At 36.3% G+C, this 26,305-nt stretch overlaps 1 protein-coding gene and 1 non-coding gene across 2 annotated transcripts; one reads left to right on the top strand and one right to left on the bottom strand.

Annotated features, from left to right (window-relative positions):
• Positions 1 to 16,108: 16,108 nt before the first annotated feature.
• Positions 16,109 to 16,181, top strand: TRNAF-GAA (transfer RNA phenylalanine (anticodon GAA)). Its single transcript has one exon. It is a non-coding gene; the product is annotated as a tRNA-Phe (tRNA).
• Positions 16,182 to 17,231: 1,050 nt separating this feature from the next.
• Positions 17,232 to 20,148, bottom strand: LOC131152773 (uncharacterized). Its single transcript, XM_058104622.1, has 4 exons — positions 19,519 to 20,148; positions 18,794 to 18,939; positions 18,593 to 18,703; positions 17,232 to 18,082 (listed from the first exon to the last, which is right to left on the bottom strand). The coding sequence occupies exons 1-4, from the start codon at positions 20,051 to 20,053 to the stop codon at positions 17,498 to 17,500; spliced, it is 1,377 nt and encodes a 458-aa protein (XP_057960605.1). The 5' UTR covers positions 20,054 to 20,148; the 3' UTR covers positions 17,232 to 17,497.
• Positions 20,149 to 26,305: the final 6,157 nt, after the last annotated feature.

Below are 26,305 nucleotides of genomic sequence, written 5' to 3' on the forward strand. Positions count from 1 at the left end.
ATAACAACATAATATTTAACATTTAAAAATCGTTAACATAATTTTTTAAACTATTCTCTAATCCTAATCAAACACATTCAAAAGATTTAACCCACGAGATTACCCGAGGATAGGGGTGATTACTCGCCCATACAAATAGCACCCCTCTACTCTGATATTTAGGTAACCCTAAGGTCACTAATAAAGCATACTAGGGCACTCACCTTACTCAGTAAGCCCTCAAGTGTTAGATTGATCTCATACTCACACCGTTCAACAATAGTTTACCGGCAAAAGCCCTCAGGATAGGGAAATCTACCCACCCATATAAGGAAGTTCCCTCTGCCCTAGTACGTTATGTAGCTACTGTCACATTTAAAGCTACTAATGCACTCGCCTTACTCAGCAAGCCCTCAGGCGAAGAGTGCGCCCCGCCCAAACGTAACATGTTCTACTAGCATAAATACTAATAATACCATTATACATTATTTTGTCGATCATTATTATGTAATTCTCATCTGTTCATGTTCTCAACTTGACATTTCGTAGCATTTCACTTTACGTGATTCTTTCCCATTTTACATCGTTCACATTTCACATTTCATTTCCATTTCAATCATTTCCATTTTCATTTCGCGCTTATTTTTATTTTAATTCATAAATACTCGGCATCTTTTCAGCCGTAGTTGGTTAGCTTCAGCATCCTTTCAGCCGTGATCGGCATCTTTTCAGCCATGGTTGATTAGCTTTGGCATCCTTTCAGCCGTGGTCGGCATCTTTTCAGCCGTAATTGGTTAGTTTCAGCATCCTTTCAGCCGTGGTCGGCATCTTTTCAGCCGTGGTTGGTTAGTTTTAGCATCCTTTAAGTCGTGGTCGGCATCTTTTCAACCATAGTTGGTTAGCTTCGGCTTTCTTTCAGCCGTGGTTGGCATCTTTTCAGCCGTGGTTGGTTAACTTCAGCATCCTTTCAGTCGTGGTCGGCATCTTTTCAGCCCTAGTTGGTTAGTTTCGGCATCCTTTCAGCCGTGGTTAGCATCTTTTCAGCCGTGGTTGGTTCCATGATTGCATTAACACTCACATGCAGCATATTACATATATCATTTTCATACTCAATTCATTTTCTGTATATCTTGCATCTCGTATATATAACATAATTTCACACAAAAATCTATTTACTTATGCCACATAATTTAACAGTAAAAATCATACATTGCCTGAAAATAAGCCAACCCACATTTAACATTCATATACTAGAAAAATATCTTTAATTTCTTACATAATTATCCTGAAAATATTTTTCTACTTTCATCAGTTCATTTTGGCATATACATATCTAATAAACAGCTCTAAACTCGGAAAAACATAATTTAAATGGTTGGCATTTTAAACTCATACCGAAACATATATATGTATATATAACATAATTTATTTTCCATTAAATTCATAAAAATTCTGGTTTAATATATATTTTTCCCCTTACCTGGTTTCTTGAACTACGCCAACAGGGACCCCAAAAAGATGCCTGCGGCGCTCACCTGAACCCTGAAATTAAAAATTCTAGTTCCATGTAATTAATCCTAAATAAAATATTATTTTAATATTTTTTAGGCCCATAAATTCTAAATAAATAAATATAGCCACCAAATTTTTCAAATCTCACTCTCGCTTTGGGGTGAGGCCTAAAAAACCCCAATTGAAACTTTACTTATGTCAAAATGACAACGATCACGACTAAGATCCTATAGTGGTGCCCAATCGTCGATTCAACAGTAGATTTAACCAGAAACTGAGAAATTAGGGAAAATATACCTTTCCCTAGGAATGGTGCCTATGCCGCTCCCACAATAAATCCGCTCCAGTAGAAATGTCGGTGGCGGAGTTAGGAACCCAACGACACCTTCCGTTTCCCTATCGATCGAATATTCATCGAGAAATGAGGGAAGAGAGAGGCGGAGACGGAGAGTGGACGAGGAGCAGGAGAGAGCATAGAGAGACGCAGAGAGAGATCTCTGCAATTCCAGGAAGCTTCAGCTTCCTTCTTTTCTTTTCTTTTCTTTTTTTCCTTTTACTTTAACTTAACCTATATATATAAATATATATATATATATATATATATATATATATATATATATATCTATCTTATTTCAATATGTTTTTTTTTCCTTATCATAGTATTTATTTTACTTATTAATTTAATAATATTTAATTAATTAATTAACTAATTAATAATTACTCTTAATTTTTTTTTTCATACTATTTCTTTTTACTTGTTTATTTCATACATTAATTTAATAATGTTTAACTAATTAATTGATTAATAATTTTAATTTATTAATTTTTTTTTCGGGTTATTACAAAGTCAACTGCAATTCAACATGGTAGGCAAAGTTTGGTGGTCGTCCATCTCCAGCTTCAACAATTGCGGCTGGGTGGTGCGGCTGCCGACACCCATACAAGCCACATCCCAACAATTTCCACCTTGGCGAGTATCAACTCCCAAGTCCACAGCTCCACCTTGATACGAACTCAATCAAGGCAAGTCTTCATAACTTGGTTCAAACGTCTGAACCATGCAAAGAGTATCATCTTCTTCATTGACAAACCGAACTCATCTGTTCGTTTCTGACAACGTACCGCTATCATCATCTAAGGTCAGACCACCAACCACCGTGGTTCCCATCAACTAATACAGCCCACGAGACTCCTTCCTAGTAAATATCATTGAGTCATGTCGGGTCACCTCCATAGCTCCACCTGTGATAGAGATTTGGCAACCCTTAGAATCCAACCGACTAAGGGAGATAAAATTTCTTCACATCCTTGGAATGAAGTTTACATCATCCAAAATACGAACCGCTCCAACAGGCGTCTTCAGTTTCACAGATCCAATCCCTCTGACATCGTATGAAGACCCATCACCGAATGATACCGTACCGCGAACTTCTTTGAAAGAATGAAAAAATTTTTTCTTAAAACAAACATGAACTGAACTCCCAGAGTTCAAAACTCATCCATCATCGTTTGGACTGTCATGAGCATTCATGTTCTTTCTCATCAATTTTCGACACTCTCTCTTCATATGGCTGTGCTTCTTGCAGTATCGACACTACACATTTCTTCAATTTTGTCGATGTAAACTGCTCGCTGTTACAAGGACCTCGTCATTACCATGCCATGTGGCATGCTCCGATACATTAACACCGTCCCGTATCTTCTTTTCTTCTTCGTATCTTTTTCGATCTTCACAATCCCTCTTGAAGTGCCCCTTTTTATCACACCAGTAACATACGACCTCGCTCGTATCTCGTCCTCTTGATTTTGAATGCCATTGTTTACCTCTGAGCTTTCGATCTTTGCTTCTTCCTTGTCTCTCACTATTAGCTACCAAAGCTTACTCACGATACATCACAATCGGCTTTCTTAACGTCTCAGAATCTTGAAGTTATGCCATCACAGCATCCAACTTCAAGCTATCCTTCCCTACGAGCAATGCAGTTACCAAACCATCAAATGAAGTTAGTAGAGACGACAATAGTAGAAGCGCCTTATCCTCTTCATAAATTTTTACACCGAGGCTCAGCAACTAGGTCAAAATCTTGTTGTAATCATTTATGTGATCAAAAAGACTGTTTCCCTTGTTCATTTGAAGTTGATATAGTTTCTTCTTTAGAAATAATTTATTGGTAAGGGACTTCGACCTATACCTTTGCTCCAATTTCTTCTAGAGCTCCATCGGTGAGGTTTCGTTTAACACCAAATATTTAACTTCATTTTCCAGACACAATCGGATTGTGCTCACTATCTTCATCTCCAATTTGGTCCAATCATCATCTTTGAAATCATCTGGTTTCTTCTTGATCAATGGCTTGATCAAGCCTTGATGAACCAAAATATCCTTCACCGTGCTCTGCCATAAATTGAAGTTGTTCTGCCCATCAAACTTCTCAACCTCAAATTTTGAAGTGCCAACACCTGCCACTTTGATCCGAATCTCAAAAAACGGACACTTCCAATGGCTCTGAAATGGTCGAAAACCTTAAAAATGGTTCAAACTACTCGAAAAATCGACCCGAAATGGCTCCAAAAAACCCGATCAAACTTCATGGCAAATCGGTCAAAAAAAGCCAACTCTCCGTTAACTTTAATGGAATATTCCCTCCCTTAACGAAATATCCTTAATGGCGTTAAATGCCACTGACCCCGTCTGCTGACGTGGCGCTGCGGTCCCCACCTGCTGACGTGTCCTAGGGCCCACCTCTTATGGGGCCCACTGCTAACGTGTTTGTGGATCTCAATTGCTGATGTGGCACTATACGGGCTGCTGATGTGTCGTTGTTCCCCGCTGATGTGGTTGCTGACTGTGCAACTGACTTAGCGCTAATGTGGCCTGATGATGTGGCAGACACTTGCTGACTCGGTGCTAACTTAGCGCTTACGTGGCCACTAACATTAGCGCCTTCAACCTCCGAACGTGCGCCAGACTTTCACCGGCGCCTAACGCACTTTCCCGATCAGATGTCGACGCGTGGCAACGCGGTCTTTCCACCGGTGGAGCGTGTGAGCACGTGCATCGTTGTCCAAGCTCCGTTTGAGCTCCGATTACCGTCATTGGCTTCGTCTCAACGAGAGGAATGTTTTGGTGGTCTCAAAACCGAGTTTCGAGCTACTGGGCAGAGGCTCAAACCTGGGAATTTTGCTTCGATTCGGCAATTTTGCTTCAACCTCGCTCTGATACCATTTGCTGGGAAGTGATTCACGAGCAACAATCGCATAAGAAAAATTACGCAACCAATATACGAGACCAAATTTACGTGGTTCGGTCCACTGTGACCTACGTCCACGAGAGAGCACAAAATCCACTATAACCGCTGGGAGAATTATACAAGGAGAAGGAAGAGGCTACTGCCCTCAAATCCTCTCTCAATCTCTCTACAAGGTTTCACTCTGTCTCACACACAACACACCACACCACACCTCTTTGCAACACACAGCTCTCTACACTCTCACAATACAGCTTCTGCACGCACACAACACAGCCCTCTGCTACACACAATACGGCCCTAAGCCTAAACACTGCAACTCTGCACTCACACAATCTACTGCAACTCACCACACTGCCACACTCAATCACACACATATATATACACACACATATGGGAGAGGGAGGAAGTCAAACAAGGCAGCTACAATTCAACATGGTAGGCAAAGTTTGGTGGTCGTTCGTCTCCAGCTTCAACAATTGTGGCTGGGTGGTGCGGCTACCGGCATCCATACAAGCCACATCCCAACAAGAGAGAGAAAGAGGAGAGAATGAAGAAGAAGATGAATAGTGCCCACAAGCCCCCAAGTGTGTGTGTGAACAGTGTGCCTTTTATAGGCTTCTTTTTGTTTTCTTCTTTTTTGTGTTTTTTTTTTTTTTTTGTAATAATAATACGGCGTCTTTGTTATATTTGGCATGAACAAAATGAAGTGTTTACAATGCAGCCATATTCATTTTTTTAGACAAAAAAAAAATATTAGCTTTTTTTTTTTTCAAGTTTTCCACGTGACCGCACATAAAAAATTGCACAAACAAACTTTCAGAAGATTCTAAAAGGGAACGGAGTTCAAATCCTCATATGGAAAAGATTTCATCCGATAACATACGGAGGATTTGAGAGTGCACAGGGTGACAGGGGCCTTTGGGAGAGGCGGTTCATGCGGCCACTCCCACTGGTAGGTCAATCTCACACTTGCCAACAAAATAAATATATGAAAGAAAGTGAAGCACTCCAACAAAACCAAAGAAGAAAGAAAAATTATTGTCAATGTTATGGTTTTCTTATTGGAAATGGAGACTTCAACTCCATTCACCTGAAACAATCTCAGTAGTGAAACACTCTCGAAAACAAAATGAAAGAAGAAGAAAAATTGTTACCAATGCTATGGTTCTCTCAATATTGAAACACTCTCAAACAAAATGAGAGAAGAAAGACAAATTATTGTCGATTTTATGGTTTTCTTATTGGCAATGAAGACTTCAACTCTACTCACTTGAAACACTCTCAATCTAACTTTAGAGAGAGCTTGATTTAGAGTTGTATCGGATTTAAATAACATGTAATATAAAATTTATATTAAAATTTTTTCAAATATATTCAAATCCAAATCTAAGGTCTGAAATTCATGCTTTCAAATACAGGATTAAGAGTGATTAAGTTAAGGTAGTGTTTGGGAATGTGAATTTTTTTTTGGACCTTACATTTAAATTTGAGTAGATTTTGATAAATTTGAATACAATTTTATATAATATTTTATCCAAATTTAAAAACCCTTTAAGTATAAAACAAGGATCTCCTCATTCTAGTTTTGGCAGTCTCCTGATGGAAGGGAATGCCCACTCACTCCATTGGATGATAATTATGCATATATAACATGTAAACATTTTTTAAATTCTTTCCACAACAAGAGCAATCACCGAGTAGGATTAGTTCAGTTGTCATTTTAATCATACTGGGACTGTAATTGTAGAATAAGAATAAGTTACAATTGACAAATGAATTTTAAATTATTACTAAAGGGACACCAACGTAGTCCACAATAGGACCACTTTGGGAGCAAAACATAAAAGAGGAAAGTCGTATACAATAGTGCGAAAAAATTGAAAAAAAAAAAATAGATAAAATCATTGATGCTACAAATTAATATATACTAAAATACGCAACTGTCATATTAAAAAGTAAATAAATAATAAGTGTTTGGGGGGACTTATTGAGTGACTGATAGAAGTCTATAACCTTTTATTTTTTGCGGGGGGGTCTAGTTGAGGCCGTATATTAAGCATTTATCTATGGCAATAAGAGGTAGTCGCATTCCATAAGATCTAAAATTGATACCGTGCAAACGAAATATACCTAACATTCCTTATTTGATTCTGTCTACCATCTCATGTTTGGTAAAGTTAGAAATTAGAAATCTCATTTTCAGATGATGGGTAGTAACTCTCGAGTCAATTGACCTTAAATTTCCAAAGAGGATATTGACAAAAAAGCCGTGTAACGTTAATTGTAAAAATATACACAACAACATCTACATGGTTTACAAAACATTTCATTTTCATATTCATTCTCCTCTCTCTCTCTCTCTGTCACATTTTTTTTTGTGCTTCTTGCTCATTTTTTTTTTAAAATTAATGAGTTTAGTAATTTTCATTATTTATTTATTTGGTAATTTTTATCAACTATACAGTTAATTATATATATATATATATATATATAAGTACGTTAATTTGGTAGTATGATATTTCTGATCCTTGAATTTAGATTTACGCATTGGACAAAATTTAATCTTATAATTTAATTCATTTCTTCAAACCAAACAAATATAAATCTAAAATCTCTCCTCAACATAAAGAGATATTTTTTAAATTATTTTTTTTTTCTTAGAAGTTGACATGTTATTGGACAATAGACAGAATATTTCTTTTAAAAAATTATTTTTATCATTATCTTTATACAACCTTATGCTTAAGCATAAAGTACAAGCGTCTTATATCCTTGAAATTTATTATTTGATTCTTAATATCAAAGCAAACGTTTAGCACAATAGATTCTCCTAGTAATGAATATTTAAGACAGATAAAAAATCCATCTAAAAGACCAAAATTAGTAATAAATGTTAAAAAAATGTCACAAAAAGTTCTTCACTAAAAATAAAATTTGTTTTAACTGCATTGGAAAGCATGAATTTCTACTTTAAATTTGGAATTTAAGGAGATTTTGACAAATTCAATATAATTTTATATTTATGTTTATTAAATCCAAATGAAAAGCTATCTCCAAACAGAGTTCTACGGGTAAAAGTAGAAAATTCTTTTACGTATAAATATTTTAGTGTTTACCATAAAATAACCTATTACCATAATTTATTTAAAGTAGATAAATAAAATGAGCGTAATATCTAAATCCATGTGGGCTCGGTTACATTATAAATGAATGTGTTCGTTAGACTAAAATTTATATAGCAGTGGGTCTCTGATTTCCACTAATTATTCACGAACTAGTCGTTTGTTTTTAAAAAATAAATTCAGTCACTTTCAAGCGGGGGATGTAGCCCTCAGTTGGAGAGAGGCGGTCAGACTGAAGATCTGAAGTCGCGTGTTACGATCCACGCTCACCGCATTGTGTGCGAATGCTTTTACGTTACGTCATTCTGTCGCTCCTACAAGCCCTGTACACGTCGAGGAACTGCTACGTCAACCAATAAGCACTTTCGTCCTCGGCTTTTACGTTGGACACAGAGGGATGATTTCCATCGGACATCTGAAAAGTGTTGCAAGAGCCAATTGCAGCTTTCAAAAAACAGAAAAGAAAGAAACAATTGAAATCGGTGTGAAAAAGGGTGCGTTAAAAAAGTAATTACATGTAGTTCCCTGTAATACGTTTTAATTTTCAGTGTAGTAAGTTATTTGAAGAAGAAATAATGATTTTTTAGTATATAAAAAAGTGATATTGAAATTTATAACATTAATTTTACAATGTTTTACAATATTTATCGTATTTAGAATTTTTTATTTGCGTTCAATCAGTTAAATATGGGTAAGATTCATATGTTTATTTAGAATTATGAAGCATATCAAGAAGATTTTTAAATAAAAAAAAAATGTGGTTAACTACCGATCTTCTATCAAAAGGAAAATAGTTTTCATTTCATAACTAAAACGGCCACAACATTCCTCATCGCTCGCTCACCATTATCTATCCGAGAAGAAAATTTCACTGTGGGTGTGTTATTGGTAGTTTATATATCTATGAAACACAACTAAACTTTTATTTCAAATTTGGATTAAAATTAATAAAAAACAAGCGTTAATGAGGCTAAAATAAATTTTTTTAATGAGTACTCCGTGTTTTTATTTTCATTTTCTTCATAACGAAACAAAAAAGAGATTTTCTCCTTTTTCTCCTCTTCCCTTATGTTTCCAATTTATTCATGCCTTTGAAAACTTAATTTGGGTAAATTGCTCAATTCAAAAGCATACAGCTCCTTGATAATAGGAGACGACAGTATTTTTTCATTTCCATCCAATGGCTACGTACTTTGCTGCAGCACTACATTCACAATAATATACTAACAGATTCTCACATTCGAAATTGATGAAAAAGAAATTCAAGATTTGATGCGAAAAGTACGATAAATAAAGTTATATAGATTCTATATATATATATATGTAAGGTAAAAGCAATTCCAAAGTTAAGGATGAGATATATAATATTTCTTCTTCCATGAAGACCATTTCACACAAAATGATAGCAATTCCTCAAATTCAAGGATGAGATCTCTAATAATCTCTTTCATCTCACTGAATGACATTAATCCAAAATGAGGAATGCAGTTGCCTCACAACATATTACAACTTTTACAGTTTTGATCATGCTTATCCCTGCATGTCGGGTGCGACAGCCTGTAAGCAGCACAAAAGGGGAATCATCGGACTTGCTGGGAGGGTAGTTTCAATCATACTCAAACATTGTTGCTAGAATAGTGTTAAGAGTTGCCATACTGATCACTAGGCAAAAACAGGGAGGACAAAGTTCCGCATCGGGTTTTCATTTTTTCTGCTTGAGTATGATAGTACCTGGAATTGCACTCATTCCTTATCATAGCAATATCACTACACGTGAAATCTCGCAGAACTACAAATAAAAACGATTAGGCGCTTTTGCAGGTTCCGGTTATCCAGTCAACATCTGGTTCGACTTGTATTCAAGTCCAGCCATTTTCTCAGGCCGTTAGCTCCTTGTCCAGGCACGCCGCCATCCATGAGGCAGCAAGGAAACTGCCCATCTAGCTTGTCATCCCAGTTCATGTCACCACAAAAAATAACAGTCGGGTTATTTTAAGAAGGGTTGATGGGCAAAGCTTTGCCTGCTCTGAGAGCGGCGGGAGAGGAGCGGAGAAGAGTGACGAGGAGCAGGAGAGAGAGCATAGAGAGAGCGCAGAGAGAGATCTATGCAATTCCAGGAAGATGCAGCTTCCTTCTTCTTTTTTTTCTTTTTTTCCTTGTATTTAACTTACCCGATATATATAATATATATATAGTATATATATATATAATATATATTATATATATATCTATCGTATTTCAATATGTTTTTTTTTTCCTTATCATAGTATTTATGTTATTATGAATGTTAATAATATGTAATTAATTAATTACTAATTAATAATTACTCTAATTTTTTTTTCATACTATTGCTTTTTACGTGTTTATTTCATACATTAATTGTAATAATGGTTAACTAATTACATGCTTAATAATTTTATTTATTTAATTTTGTTTTTCGGGTTATTACAAAGTCAACGCCAATTCAACAGGTAGGCAAAGTTTGGTGGTCGTCCATATCCAGCTTCAACAATTGCGGGCGGGTGTGCGGCTGCCGACACCCATACAAAGAACTCCCAACAATTTTCCACCGCTGGCGAGTTATCAACTCCAAAGTCCCACAGCTCCACCTTGATACGGAACTCAATCAAGGGCAAGGTCTTCATAACTTGGTTTCAAAAACGTCTGAACCATGCAAAGAGTATCATTTCTTCATTGACAAACCGAACTTTCTTTTTCTGTCGTTTCTGGACACCGTACAGCTATCATCACTAAAGGTCAGACACCAACCACCGTGGTTCCCATCAAACTAATACAGCCCACTGAGACTCCCTCCTAGTAAATATCATTGAGTCATGTCGGGTCACCTCCATAGCTCCACTGTGATGAGATTTGCAACCCTTAGAATCCACCGACTAAGGGAGATAAAATTTCTTCACATCCTTGGAATGAAGTTTAATCATCCAAAATACGAACCGCTCCAACAGGCGTTCTAAGTTTCACAGATCCAATCCCTCTGACATCGTATGAAAACAATCACCGAATGAACCGTACGCGAACTTCTTGAAAGAATGAAAAAAATTTTTCTTCTAAAACACAAATGAACTGAACTCCCAGAGTCAAAAACTCATCAATAATCGTTTTGGACTGTCATGAGCATTCAGTTCTTTCTCATCAATCTTTCGACACTCTCTCGTCATTGCTGTGCGCTTGCAGTATCGACACTACACATTCTCAATTTTGTGAGTAAACTGCTCGCTGTCACAAGGACCTCGCCTACCATGCCATGTGGCATGACTCCGATACATAACACCGGTCCCCGGTATCTTCTTTTCTTATTCGTATCTTTTTCGATCTTCAACCAATCCCTCTTGACCGTGCCCCGTTTTTTTATCCACAGTAAACATACGGACTCGCTCTATCTCGTCCATCTTGATTGGAATGGCCATTTTACCGCTGAGCTTGCGATTCTTGTTCTTCCTTGTCTTCACTATTAGCTACCAAAGCTTACTCACGATACATCACAATCGGCATTTCTTAACGTTCCGCATCTTGAAGTTATGCCATCAAAGCATCAACTCAAGCTATCATTCCCACGAGCAATGCGGCGTTACCCCCAAACATCAATGTAAGGTTAGTTAGAGACGACAATAGTAGAAGCGCTGATCCTTTCAAAAATTTTTACACCGAGGTCAGCAACTAGCGTCAAATTTTGTTGTAATCATTTATGTGACAAAAAAGCTGTTTCCTTGTTAATTTGGAAGTTGATATTAGTTTCTTCTTTAGAAAATAATTTATTCGGTAAGGGATTCGACCTATACCTTTGCTCCAATTTCTCTAGAGCTCCATCGGTGAATTGAGGTTTCGTTTTTTAACACCAAATATTTAACTTCATTTTCAGACACAATCGGATTGGATCATATCTTCATCTCCAATTTGGGCCAATCATCATCATTGAAATCATCTGGTTTCATCTTGATCAATGGCTTGAAAATCAAGCCTTGATGAACCCAAATATCCTTAACCGTGCTTGCCATAAATTGAAGTGGTTCTGCCCATCAAACTTCTAAACCTCAAATTTTGAAGTGCCAACCACCTGCACACTTGGATGCGCCGATCTCAAAAACGGACATTTCCAATGGCTCTGAAATGGTCGAAAACCTTTTAAAAATGGTGTTCAAAACTACTCGAAAAAATCGACCCGAAATGGCTCCAAAAACCCGATCAAACTTCATGGCCAAAATCGGTGTCAAAAAAAGCCAACTCTTCCGTCCTTTTAATGTATTATTACCTCCCTTAACGAATATCTTAATGGCGTTAAATGCATTGACCCCGGTCTCTGACGTGGGCTGCGGTCCCACCTTGCTGACGTGTCCTAGGGCCCACCTCGTATGGGGCCCACTGCTAACGTGTTTGGGGATATCAATTGCTGATGTGGAACTTTTTATACGGGCTTGCATGTGTGTCGTGTCCCCGCTGATGTGGTTGCTGACTGTTGCAACGGACTTCGCGCTAATGTGGCCTGATTGATGTGGCCATACCACTTGTGATCGGTGCTAACTAGCGCTTAGTGGCCACTAACATTAGCGCCTCAACCTCCGAACGTGACTCCAGACTTTCACCGGACGCCTAACGCCCTTCCCGATCAGATGTCGACGCGTTGGGCAACGCGGGTCTTTCCACCGGTGTAGATGGGTGGAGCGCTGAGAGCGTGTGAGCACGTGCCTCGTTTGTCCAAGCTCCGTTTGAGCTGCCGAATTACCGTCATTGAGCTTCGTCTCAACGATGGAGGAATGTTTTGCGTGGTCTCAAAAACCGAGTTCGAGCTCTGGGCCGAGGCTCAAACTGGGGCATTTTGCTTCGTTCGGCAATTTGCTATCAAAACCTCGCTCTGAGATAACATTGCTGGGAACCGCGGAAGTGGAACTCACGAGCAACAATCGACATAAGAAACATACGCAAAACCAATATACGGAGACAAATTTACGTGGTTGAGAGCCACGTGACCTGTCCACGAGAAGGGGATGAGCACAAAATCACTATAAAAGCAGCTGGGATGATTATACAAAGGGAAGGAAGAGGTAAGAGGCTATGCCTCAAATCCTCTCTCAATCTCTCTAAAGGTTTCACTTGTATCACACTACAACACACCACACCCACACCTTTTGCAACCACGCTCTCTACACTCTCACAATACAGCTTCTGCACGCACACAACACAGCCCTCTGCTGCACACATACGGCCCTAAGGCCTAAACACTGCAACTCCGCACTCAACCACAATCTACTGCAATCAACACAATTGCCACACTCAATTCACACACATATCTATACACACAATAGGGAGAGGGAGGGAAGTCAAACAATGCAGCTATACCATTCAACATGGTAGGCAAAGTGTGGTGGTCGTTGTCTCAGCTTCAACAATTGTGCTGGGTGCGGGGTGGTGGGCGGCTACCGGGGCATCCATACAAGCCACATCCCAACAAGAGGAGAGAAGAGGACGGAGAGAGAATGGAAGAGCATGATGAATAGTGCCCACAAGACCCCAAGTGGGGTGTTTGTGAACAGTGTTCCTTTTATAGGCTTCTTTGTTTTCTTCGTTTTTGTGTTTTTTTTTTTTTTTGTAATAATAATACGGCCGTACTTTGCTATATGTGGATGAACCAAGATAATGAAGGTTTACAATGAAGCCATATTCATTTTTAGACAAAAAAAAAATATGAGCTTTTTTTTTTCAGGTTCCACGTGACCGCACATAAAAAATTGCACAAACAAACTTAGAAGATCTAAAAGGGAGACGGAAGTGCAAATCCTCATATGGAGAAGATTTCATCCGACAAACATCGGAGGATTTGAGAGTGACCGGGACAGGGGCCTTTGGGAGAGGCGCGGGTTAAGGCGGGCCACTCCCCTGGTAGGTCAATCTCACACTTGCCAACAAAATAAATATAATTGAAAGAACAGTGAAGCACTCCCAACCCCCCCCCCAAAACCAAAGAAGAACGAAAAATTATTGTCATGTTATGGTTTTTCATTGGAAATGGGGAGACTTCAACTCAATTCACCTGAAACAATCTCAGTAGTGAAACACTCTCGAAACAAAGGAAAGAAGAAGACAAAATCCCTTACCATGCTATGGTGCTTCAGTATTTGGAAACACTGTTCTCAAACAAAATGGAGAAGGAAAGACATGATATTGTCGATTTTAGTTTTTTTTTTTTTTTCTTATTGGCAATGAAGACTTCAACTCTACTCACTTGAAACACTCTCAATCTAACTTTAGAGAGAGCTTGATTTAGAGTTGTATCGGATTTAAATAACATGTAATATAAAATTTATATTAAAATTTTTTCAAATATATTCAAATCCAAATCTAAGGTCTGAATTCATTTGCTTCAACGACAGGATTGTTAATTAAGGTGAGTAATTAAGGTAGTGTTTGGGAATGTGAATTTTTTTTTGGACCTTACATTTAAATTTGAGTAGATTTTGATAAATTTGAATACAATTTTATATAATATTTTATCCAAATTTAAAAACCCTTTAAGTATAAAACAAGGATCTCCTCATTCTAGTTTTGGCAGTCTCCTGATGGAAGGGAATGCCCACTCACTCCATTGGATGATAATTATGCATATATAACATGTAAACATTTTTTAAATTCTTTCCACAAAGCAATTCACAGTAAGATTATTTCATTTAATTTTAATCATAACTGGGACTGTAATTGTAGAATAAAATAAGTTAACAATTTGACAAATGAATTAAATTATTACTAAAGGACACCAACGTCTCCACAAAGACCACTTTGGGAGCAAAACATAAAAGAGAAAGTCATACAAAGTGCTAAAAATTTGAAAAAAAAAATAATAAAATCTTGATGCTACAAATTAAATTATTACTAAACATACCAACTTTAATATTTAAAAAGTAAATAAATAATAATGTTTGACTATTTGATACTGATAGAAGTTTATAACCTTTTTATTTTTTTCGGGGGTCTAGTTGAGGCCTATTTAAGCATTTACTATGCAATAAGAGGTAGTCCATCTCCATCCAGCATCTAAATTGATACCTTCAACCGTAAATACCTAACAATTCTTATTGATTCTCTACCATTCTCATGTTTGGTTAAAATTAGATAATTAGAAATCTCATTTTCAGAGATGGTACGTACTTCTCGAGTCAATTGACCTTTAAATTTCCAAGAGGAATTGACAAAAAAGCCGTAACTTTATTTTAAAATATCAAAAAACATCTACATGTTTACAACACATTTCATTCTCATATTATATTCTCTCTCTCTCTCTCTCTCTCATTTTTTTTTGTGCTTCTTGCTCATTTTTTTTTTTTTTAAATTTAATGAGTTTAGTAATTTTCATTATTTATTTTATTTGTTAATTTTTTATCAAAATACATTAATATATATATATATATATATATATAAGTACGTTACATTTGGTAGTATGAATTTCGATCCTTGAATTTAGATTTACGTGAATTTGGACAAAATTTAATATAATTTTATATTCATTTCTTTCAAACTCAAACAAATATAAATCTAAAATCTCTCCTCAAACATAAAGATATTTTTTTTTTCTTAGAAGTTGACATTTATTGGCTAATTAAAGAATATTTTTTTAAAAAAATTATTTTATCATTATTCTTTATATCAACCTTATGCTTAAGATAAAGTACAAGCGTCTTATATTTCCTTGAAATTTTATTATTATTCTTAATATCAAAGCAAAAGGTTTAGCACCATAATTCTCTCTAGTAATGAATATTTTAATGACAGATAAAAAATCATCTAAAAGACCAAAATTAGTAATAAATGTTAAAAAAAATTGTCACAAAAAAGTTCTTCACTAAAAATAAATTTTTTTAAACTGCATTTGAAAGCATGAATTTCATACTTTAAATTTGGATTTAAGTAGATTTTGACAAATTTCAATATAATTTTATATTATATTTTATTTAAATCCAAATTGAAAAGCTATCCAAACATAGTCTACCGGGTAAACTAGAAAATTCTTTTACTATAAATATTTTATTTTACCATAAAACATAACTATTACCATAATTTATTAAAAGTAGATAAATAAAATACTTATATATCTAAATCCATGTGGGCTTAGGTTACATATAACATTAATTTGTTCGTCATGACTTAAAATTTATTAGCAGTTGGTTCTCTGATTCCACTAATTCATTCACGAACTATTCGTTTGTTTAAAAAATAAATTCTCAGTCACTTTTCAACGCGGGGATAGCTCAGTTGGGAGAGCGTCAGACTGAAGATCTGAAGGTCGCGTGTTCGATCCACGCTCACCGCATTTTTGTTCGAATTATTTTACGTTACGTCATTCTGTTCGCCTTACAAGCCCGTTACACGTGAGGAACTGCTACGTCAACCAATAAGCACTTTCGTCATCGTCTTTTACGGTTGGACACAGAGGGAGATTTCCATCGGAAATCTGAAAGTGGTTTTGCAAGACAAATTGCTTTCAAAAAACAGAAAAACACTTTGAAATCGGTTGCAAAAGGGTGCGTAAAAGTAATTACATGTATTCCCTGTAATACGTTTTTAATTTTCATTATAAGTTATTTGAAGAAACTAATGATTTTTTTAATATATAAAAAAAATGATATGAAATATAACATTAATTTTTACAATTTTACATATTTATCGTATAATTTTTTATTTCGTTTCAATCTATTAAATATTGGGTAAGCTTCATATTTTATTAGAATTATGAAGCATATCCAATAAATTTTTAAATAAAAAAAAATGTGTACTACCGATCTCTTCTATCAAAAGAAAATAGTTTTCATTTCCATAACTAAACCTGCCACAACATTCCTCATTCTCGCTAACCATTAATCTATCCGGAGAAAGAAATATTTCATTGTGTGTGTTTTATTTGGTAGTTTATATATCATCAACACAACTAACTTTTATTCAAATATGATTGAAAATTTAATAAAAAACAAGCGTTAATGAGGCTAAATAAATTTTTTTAATTGAGTTACTACGTGTTTTTATTTTCATTTTTCTTCATAACCAAACAAAAAAGAGATTTTCTCTCCTTTTTTCCATCTTTCCCTTATGCTTTCCAATCTTATCATGCCTTTGAAAACTTAAATTTGGGCTTACATTAGCTCATTCAAAAGCATACAGCTCCTGATAAATAGAGAAGACAGTATTTTTTCATTTCCATCCAATGGCTAAGTACTTGTGCTGCTAGCACACATTCACAATAATCTACTAACAGATTCTCACATTCGAAATTGATGAAAAAGAAATTCAAATTTGATGCGAAAGTACGATAAATAAATATATATATATATATATATATATATGTATATGTAAAAGCAATTCCAAATTCAAGGATGAGATATCTAATATTTCTTCATTTCCATTGAAGACATTTCACACAAAATGAAGCAATTCCAAATTCAAGGATGAGATCTCTAATATCTCTTCACTTCCACTGAAGACATTTCATACAAAATGAGGAATGCAGTGCCTCACAAAATATTACAACTTACAAGTCTTTGTATCATTTCTTATCACTGCATGTCGGGTGCGACAGCATGTAAGCAGCACAAAAGGGGAATCATCGACTTGCTGAGGGTAGTTTCAATCAACTCAACATTGCTTGCTAGAAAGTGTTAAGAGTATGCCATAATGATCACTAGGCAAAACAGGGAGGACCAAGTTCCGCATCTCGGTTTTCATTTTTTTCTCTTTGCAGTATGATAGACCTGGAATTGCCTCCATTCCTATCATAGCAATATCACTACACGTGAAATCTCGCAGACTACAAATAAAACGATCTAGTCGCTTTTGCAGTGTCCGGTTACCAGTCAACATCTGGTTCGACTTTGTATCATATGTCCATCCATTTTCTCCAGGCCTTAGCTCTGTCCAGGCATCAACCCATCCATGAGGCAAAGGAAACTGCCCATCTAACTTGTCATCCCAGTTCATGTCACCACAAAAAATAACATTCGGGTTATTCTTAAGAAGGTTGAGGGAAAGCTTTGCCTGATCTACACGTTCCTTGCTATACATCTGATCCCATTTTGGAGGACCCGGGCAGGGACTCTCAAGATGGCTAGTGGCAACAACCAATGGCTTGTTCGCTTCAAACTCAGCAATGCATAGTTCTCTCCCCATTCTAGAATTGCCAAAAGGCTTACAGCTGAATGATTTAACTGGAAGCTTGCTTAGCTGCAAATTTTAAAAAATATTATGCCACTATTTAATAAATATATCTGTCAATAATAATAGTAGTAATAGTAATAGTAACAAAAGAACTCATTCCAAACATATGAAAGCAATTGATACATAAGTACGAAACATGCTTTAACCCCCCCCCCCCCCCCCCACAACACACACAGTCACAAACATACGGACGGAGAGAGAGAAAGAGAGAGGAAGAGGAAAGGGTGCTCAATATCAAGAACTAGGAAATAATTATCCAAGCGACAGAAAAAACACTTTTGGATAATTGCCAGCTTCTGCAAGATAGGACAAGCACTATGCATACATGTCATCATGTCCAATGGAGTAAATTAAAATGGATCATCAATCTTGACTCAACATACAAGTTCAATTTAGTTTTATGTATAATAGTTGTATGTCACAAAGGAATTCATACAGCTGACAATAATAGTCGTACGTCATGCAGCCTTGAGAAACAAAAGAACATTACGGCGAGAAGGGGAATCATAACTTCACCTGCATGCAGAAATACGGCCTTGTGTTTGCCATCTCTTTTGATACTGAGCACCGATATACCTTCCACCAACTGGATTGCTGAAATATCCCATAGATATTAGGAGTAACCTCCTGCAAAATTAAGAGGCAGTAAATATTATGCACGGTTGTAAAAAAGCGAATGAACAGATCAAGCTACGAAGAAACATAAACAGGAAAAACCTGGAAACAAATTAGGTCTGGGGAATACAGTTGAATAAGGTCACCTAATGCTTTCATCCTCTCATACATTTCCAGGTCTTCTCGGAACCAAACATTGTAACTCAAAATCTTCAAGGTAGTCAACACTGTGCCCGGATTAGTGTCCTCTGTCACATGTTTAATTTGTCTTTAACTTAAATAATGTGCAAGTAGCAAAGAAGTTCTGCTCCGCATGGCAGGACTGGAATTGCAGCAAAAAAAAAAACAACGACAACAGCAGCAGCAGCAACAATAACAATAACAAAGCAGCTTCCAAGGTACTACAATAAATATGCCAACAAAGCGAAAAACAGAAACCGCATTGGGCATCTGGACTGGATATCTTTTTTTCTCTATTCGCATTGTGCTTTCCAATATGAACTACAACTAAACCTTAACCATGGCAGGTAATTGATAAAAAAGGTCATATGCTTCACTTCTCTAATGGTACCAAAGCACAAAACAAAACAGTGTACGAAATGAAACCCATCAAAACCCACAAATGACGCAAAATTATGAACTCAATTAAAGAAACTAACTTAGAGATATCATGAAGGTAGCCAATGGAAGAAAAAGGAACGAAAATGAAAGAAAAAGAGGAAGTTGCATTTGTAGAAAACAAGACAACAGAAGAACACAAAACAAACCCATCAAAACCCACAAACCAAACGCCCGATTGAAAAAAGAACACGAAAAATCGTACTGACCCATTACGGCCACCGCCTTCTTGGACGACCCACCAAATTCGATAGAAGACTCAGCCACATCCGGATCCTTCCTCTTGCAACGCTGCAAAGGCAAGAAAACAGACCCGACCGAAGAGTCCAAATCCTCATCGGGCCCCGCGCAATCCAACTCTTCGAAGCTCGATAGAGAGGAGGCCGAGGCTCTCGTGCCGCAGATTTCGCAGTTGGCGTTGCGATATGGGTTCAGGAAGGTGCAGGCCCTACAGGACCATTTCGGGGCGGAGGGAGACGAAGAAGAGGAGAAGGGAGATGACGGTGGGGGGGCAGAGGGAGATTGGCAGATCTGGCACGATGATTTCTGCGATGGGGGATTGTTAAAGGTGCATTTTGAGCAAGTCCAAGACATTGGGTTGGGTGGAACTAGAACTGGAACTGGAACTGGAACAGGAACACGAACACGAACAGGAAAGGTTTTGCTAGGGTTTGGGAGAGAGAGCAGGAGAAACGAAAATGACGGTGTGTGCACTGTGTGGAAGCGAAACAAATGGAATGCCATGTTTGAAATGTTTTACTTGCCGCCTGTTGGGCCCTCACCAGTCCCTTGGCCGAAGGAATTGTTTTTCTCTTTCCACTGGTTATACCATGTTTGGTGTGTTGGAAATTAGAATGGATTGGAATTGTAAAACTTTAGCATTTGAATTTTTTTGTTTTTCTTTTCAAAAATTTCATTTTATTATATTCTATTCTACTTCTTAATTAAAAAATAACGTGAGTGTTGTGGTCTAATAATGATATTGCAGTAACGTCCAAATGCTTGGAAGTGAAGGTCATATACTAGTGAGGCTCACTTGATATATGTTGTGAACATACATCCAGCATATAATCGAAATGGGATATATATATATACATATATATATATATATATATATATATATATTTTAAATCTAGCATACAATAGAAATGATTTATATTTTAATTTTATGAAACTCTAGGCAACTAACAAACCTCGAGGAGTTGAATCAAACAATAGTTTTTTTTATAAAATTTAATCAAAACTATTATATTTAATATTAGAGTCATCTTGGGAGTATTGTAATATATATATATATATATGAATCTTGAAAAAATTTATGGACCGCTTTGACAAAGGTATCAGAAATCATGTGGAAAAACTCGCTAATGTCCATATCAAATATATAACATGGAGATCTTCATCATACAAGATGGGTCAAAATTATAAGACACCTTTTATGAAACAAAACTAATCATATCCCATAAGTTGGGTCTATATAATTAAATTATGTTGGGACATAAGCAGCCATGCTTCATGCTCTTACAATAATATCATATGATAGATAATATTATAATTTAAAAAAAAAATTATAATGTATTTAATATCACCAATACATTTCAATATTTCCAACATGTCATACATACATACATAAATATATATATATATATATATATATATATATATATCATAACTCAACTCAGTATTTTCATGTTACTCATGTCACACCATTTAAATAATATGCATAATCATATCATTTAAAATAACAAAATTCAACCCATGTTCATCGTTCAGATTACTAAAATACACATATAATATCCTTCACAATTATCCAGAAAATTCATTACTTTCCACATTTCATTTTCATAAATAATATCTATACAACCCTAGGCTCAAAATCATAATTCAAACAATTGGCTTTTCTTTTAAAACTCACATGATAATCATATACATTTATATACTCATAAAATTTTCTATTTAAATCGGTGAAATTTACAAGTCTACTGGACTAATCTATTCCCCTTAACTGATTTCCTGAATTACGCCCGCAGGGACGCCGAAACAATGTCTGCGATGCTCACTTGAATCCTGATTCAATACTCTAGTTCAATCAAATCAATCCTAAATAAAATATTATTTTAACATTTCTAAGGCCCATAAATTCCAAATAAACAATTAAACTCTAAGAAATAACAAATTTTCTTAGTTCCCTAAATCTCACTCTTACTTTGGAGTGGTACCTAAGACCTTCAAATTGAAAATTTGCTCAGTCCAAAATGACGATGATCGGGACTAAGATCCCGTGGTGGTGTCCGATCGTCGATTTAACTGAAGATCTAAGGAGAAATTGAGGAAAGAGAGAGAGTATACCTTACCCCAAGAGTGGTGCCTACGTCATTCATATGACAAATCAACTCTGGTAGGAATGTCGATGGCAAAGATAGAAACCCAGCGGTATCTTCCGTTTTCCAATAGGCCGAATATTTGCCAAAAAAATGAGGAGAGAGAGAGAGAGGAGGGACAGAGGGAAACATGAGAGCTAGAGAGAGGCACAGAGAGATTGGCGTGAGATAGAGAGGGCATTGGAGAGGATGAAGAAATGGAATTCAATTGGATTTCAAATTGAAATCTAATCCATTTAATTCAGTCATTTAGATTATTTTATATTAACAATATATATATATATATATATATATATATATATATCTTTATTTCAATTAGTTTTTTTCCACACTATTCCTTTTATTTGTTTATTTAATTAATTAATTTAATAATATATAATTAATTGATTGATTAATAATAATAATAATAATAATAATAATAATTTTTTTTTTTTTTTTGGATCACTACAATTGCCTCTAATAATGAGTCCTTGCATATTAGTTCACGAGGTACTAAATACAAATTAACCGAGGAGGATTCTACCACCTTATGGCACAAGCGTTCAGAGAATGGAAATGCTTGTGTTAGATGGAATCCTGGGACCCCTCAACTTAACAGACTTTATAATTTGTGTGGAATGTATTAAAAAGAAACTGACAAACAAAAGAAATTTAGGTATCAATAGAGTCTGAGGTGTCTTAGAACTGATACATATTGATATATGTGGTCCATTCCTTATGGCTTCTTGGAATGGACAACAATATTTTATCACATTCATAGATGATTACTCGTGCTATGGGTATCTTTATTTGAAACATGAGAAGTCAAAATCTCTGGACGTTTTCAAGGCTTTCAAAGCCAAAGTTGAGAACCAACAGGGCAAGAAAATTAAGGTCATCAAATCTAACTGTGGTGGTGAATAATATGGTAGATATGACGGATCAAGAGAATAATGTCTAGGACCCTTCGCTAAATTCCTAGAGGAATGCGGTATCATCCCACAGCACACCATGCCAAAGAAACCTAGCATGAATGGTGTTGCTGAAAGATGAAACAAGACACTTAAGGACATGGTAAGAAGTACGATTAGTCATTCTTCTTTACCAGAATCTCTCTGGGGAGAAGTGTTGGCCCGAGTGTGCGACTAGAGGTGGGTGAATAAACACTTTTCGCGGATAATAAAATTTACTACAAAACAATATAATTTGGCAAGAAGCAGGTGAATAATGCCACAATAAATTTCAATGCAAATCATCACAAGCAAATAATTTAAATGAGAGAAAGAGAGAAAAGCTTGGCATCGCGATATTAACGTGGTTTGGCACCCAGCCTACATCCATGCCTTAAGATCAACTCAAGGATTGCCAAATCCACTATATGATCTCCTTTCAAGACAGAGAAGCCTTTACAAGAAGGGAACCAATCATAGTTGCTCACCAAGAGTTGAAACCAAGGTGTTTACCAAGAACCACCTTACCAATGGCTTACAAATGATCCTTCAAACTCACAATGAATTAAAAGCAAGTAGAGATTACAAATGATGCTCCTTCTTGAGCTAATATTACAAATAAAACGTCACACTACTCTCTTTCATCAAGTGATGAATACCAAGAATAAGGTGCAAGAGAGATTTGAGCAATATGAACCCTAAAATGAATGATTCAACAAACTTAATCAACAACCAATGCTCAATCAATGTATTTAATAAATGCTAATGGGTTATATTTATGGGCAAGGGGATGAGCAAGTCGTTTGAAGTTCATTTGTTACAGGTCTGCCGCAATCAGTCGTCGACGAGTGCCATCGAGTCTTCGACGAGTGCCTTGCTTTTTGTTGACAAGTCACCTGAGCTACGAGACATGATTTAGCTATTGGATTTTCTCATTGATGAGCCAAGCCTGTTCATCGATGAGTCAGCCTCACTAGTCGACAAATGTTATCCATTCGTCGACGACTTGCCTGGGCAATTTCTTAAGTTTGGCTATTGGATTTTGTAGTCGACGAGTGCTATGCATTAGTCAACGAGTCCTCTGTTTTCCACACTAGTAAGCCTCTAAATGTACTAACTCATGCTAGGACAAGTGCCAATGTGTAGCGCCCCGACCGTCACGTGGGCCCGAAGTGCTAGTAAGACATAAATACTCTCTGATACCACATCTATATATCATATATTGCAACCCGCCCTAACCAAGGAATCCCGGGTGCACCTGTCGTTACTAGAATTAAAACCATACAACGAAAGATACTAAAACATTCAAATCACTTTACTAGAGTTCTAACTGTTCCCCAAATACATACATACAACTATCTATCTATATAATACAGCCCATCAAAATAACAAAATGAAACCACTGGTGACTCACCATATATTAGGCTTATTACTACTGATGGTGAATCTCTTCCAGATGCTACTCTTTATAGATAACTGGTCGGCAGTCTCATCTATCTCACCGTTACCCGCCAAGACATTTCCTATGTAGTTTACTTGGTTAGCCAGTTTATGAGTGCACCTCGCTCTACTCACTATGCTACTGTTCTTTGTATCTTACGCTATGTTAAGGAGACTTTGTTTCATGGCCTTCACTTTTCTTCGCACTCATCTCTTGAGCTCTACTCTTATTCTAATGTCGACTAGGCCGGTGACCCTACCTATCGTCGCTCCACCACGGGCTATTGTTTCTTACTTTGCATCTCTCTCATTTCTTGGCGAAATAAAAAGCGGACTATAGTTGCTCGATCCAATACTAAGGCTAAGTATCGTGCCCTTGCTGATACTACAGCTGAACTAGTTCCCCTCTTTATTATTATAATCAGAGCACCATCCAAATCACTCATAATGATGTCTTCCATGAGCATACCAAGCATACTGAAATTGATTGTCACTTCATTCGACACCACCTTCAGCAAGGCACCCTCTATCTTCGATCTATCTCCTCTAAAGATCAACTTGTCGATATTTTCACGAAGTCTCATCCCCCTAGTTGGCTACGTTATCTTGTTTCCAAACTCAAGTTGACTTCATCATCTCGAGAATTGAGGGGGGATGTTAGAATATATGTTAGAATATTTTGGTTTTATGCTTACTTTATTCTAATTTGATTCTTTGTATTTATTATCTTTTTATTATTGTTTAGCTTCATTCGCATATAAATAGGCCCTCTATTGTACATTTTATAATGCAAAAATATACAGAATTTCTCTCTTTAGTTTCTTTCTTTCTTCAACTTGGATATGGGTTAGTCTTTTGAAACCTTCTTTATTGTTTTTTTGATTGAATATGGTTAGATTTTACTTTGTGCATATGTGTATGTTTATTTCCATTGTGTAGTCTTGAATGCATGGCAGTCTAGGAGTCTAGGTCTCGACATGTCCTTTTAATGATTTGCTTAAAGAATATATATATGCAAACCTTGCATCTTGATAAATAATGTTATAATGTCGAGACTTCACATTGCTACATAGATGCTATTTAACACGAGGTGTATGTACTCGTGAAGGATGAATAAATAAATGCAATAAGGCATTAACCATATGATGTCCTACAAAAGGACACCAAAAAATAATTAAAAGTCAGCAAGCACTTCTCTTTGAACTTCATTGCTCTGCAACGCTTTGTAACCAAGATTTTTATGGAAAAACACAAGAGACTTTTGCAGCAAATTTGGTTTGTCTCCGTGGTTAATACTTTGTCCAACAGTAAGGATAAAAAAAAATTGCAACAAAAGACTTCAGCAAAATTTGGTGTCTCATAAGGCAAGCCTCAATTCAATGGTAAGGATGCTACACTAAACCAAGTTAAAAGTTCAAGACACGGTAAGAATGTCCCAAATTGTGAAGGTAAGAATGTGTACATCATACCCTCTCTAGATCCTTAATATGGCAAAGGAACTTTGGATGCATGAAAAGGGTGAGCATTGACCCAAATGGCACAAGTGTTACACTTTAACTAGAAAAAAAAGTGTCCTAGTTAAGGAAACAACCTCTCTGAATGTGGAGGTAAGACTACATACATCATGTCATCCTCTAATCATGAAGATTGTGTATCGGGTGCTTCGTTTTTTCATTCAAACCAATGTTTTAAAAGAGTAATCTGAACCTGAAAGGGAATATGATTGACCTAGAAGTTGTTCGAGCAAATATGAATCCAAAAGAGGATAATATAAAAATTGTCATTGAAGCCATTCAATAATTGGTACTAAAAATATGAAATTCATATTAAGAAATCAATACTTAAGCTCATCTTCACACCTCAAAAAATCACATAGATGCTAATCCCAACAATATCTTTTGTGATGGGATAAAAAGTTTCTAAAACCAGAAACAAACTAGAATAGTTCTCCAATGGCAGTGTAACTGCCGCGGGGGGGGGGGCGGGGGGGGGGGGGGGGGGGGGGGGAACAGATATTTGATTACAATCATGTACGCATATCTTTTTATGCATAAGGCACAACCACCATTTGTAATTTTTTTCATTGGAGCCTATAGTAGTAAGTTTCATGTCCCAACCATTAGAAAAATGGCATAAGCTGTATATTGTTTAAGATTCAGAGAGAAGAGACAGAGTGACAACTCTATTTTGGACGACTCCACCCACACAAAACCACAATAGAGGTTCTACCTCTCAACCTTGCATCT

This window comes from Malania oleifera, chromosome 4 (assembly GCF_029873635.1).
Source record: "Malania oleifera isolate guangnan ecotype guangnan chromosome 4, ASM2987363v1, whole genome shotgun sequence".
Lineage (NCBI taxonomy): Eukaryota > Viridiplantae > Streptophyta > Magnoliopsida > Santalales > Ximeniaceae > Malania > Malania oleifera.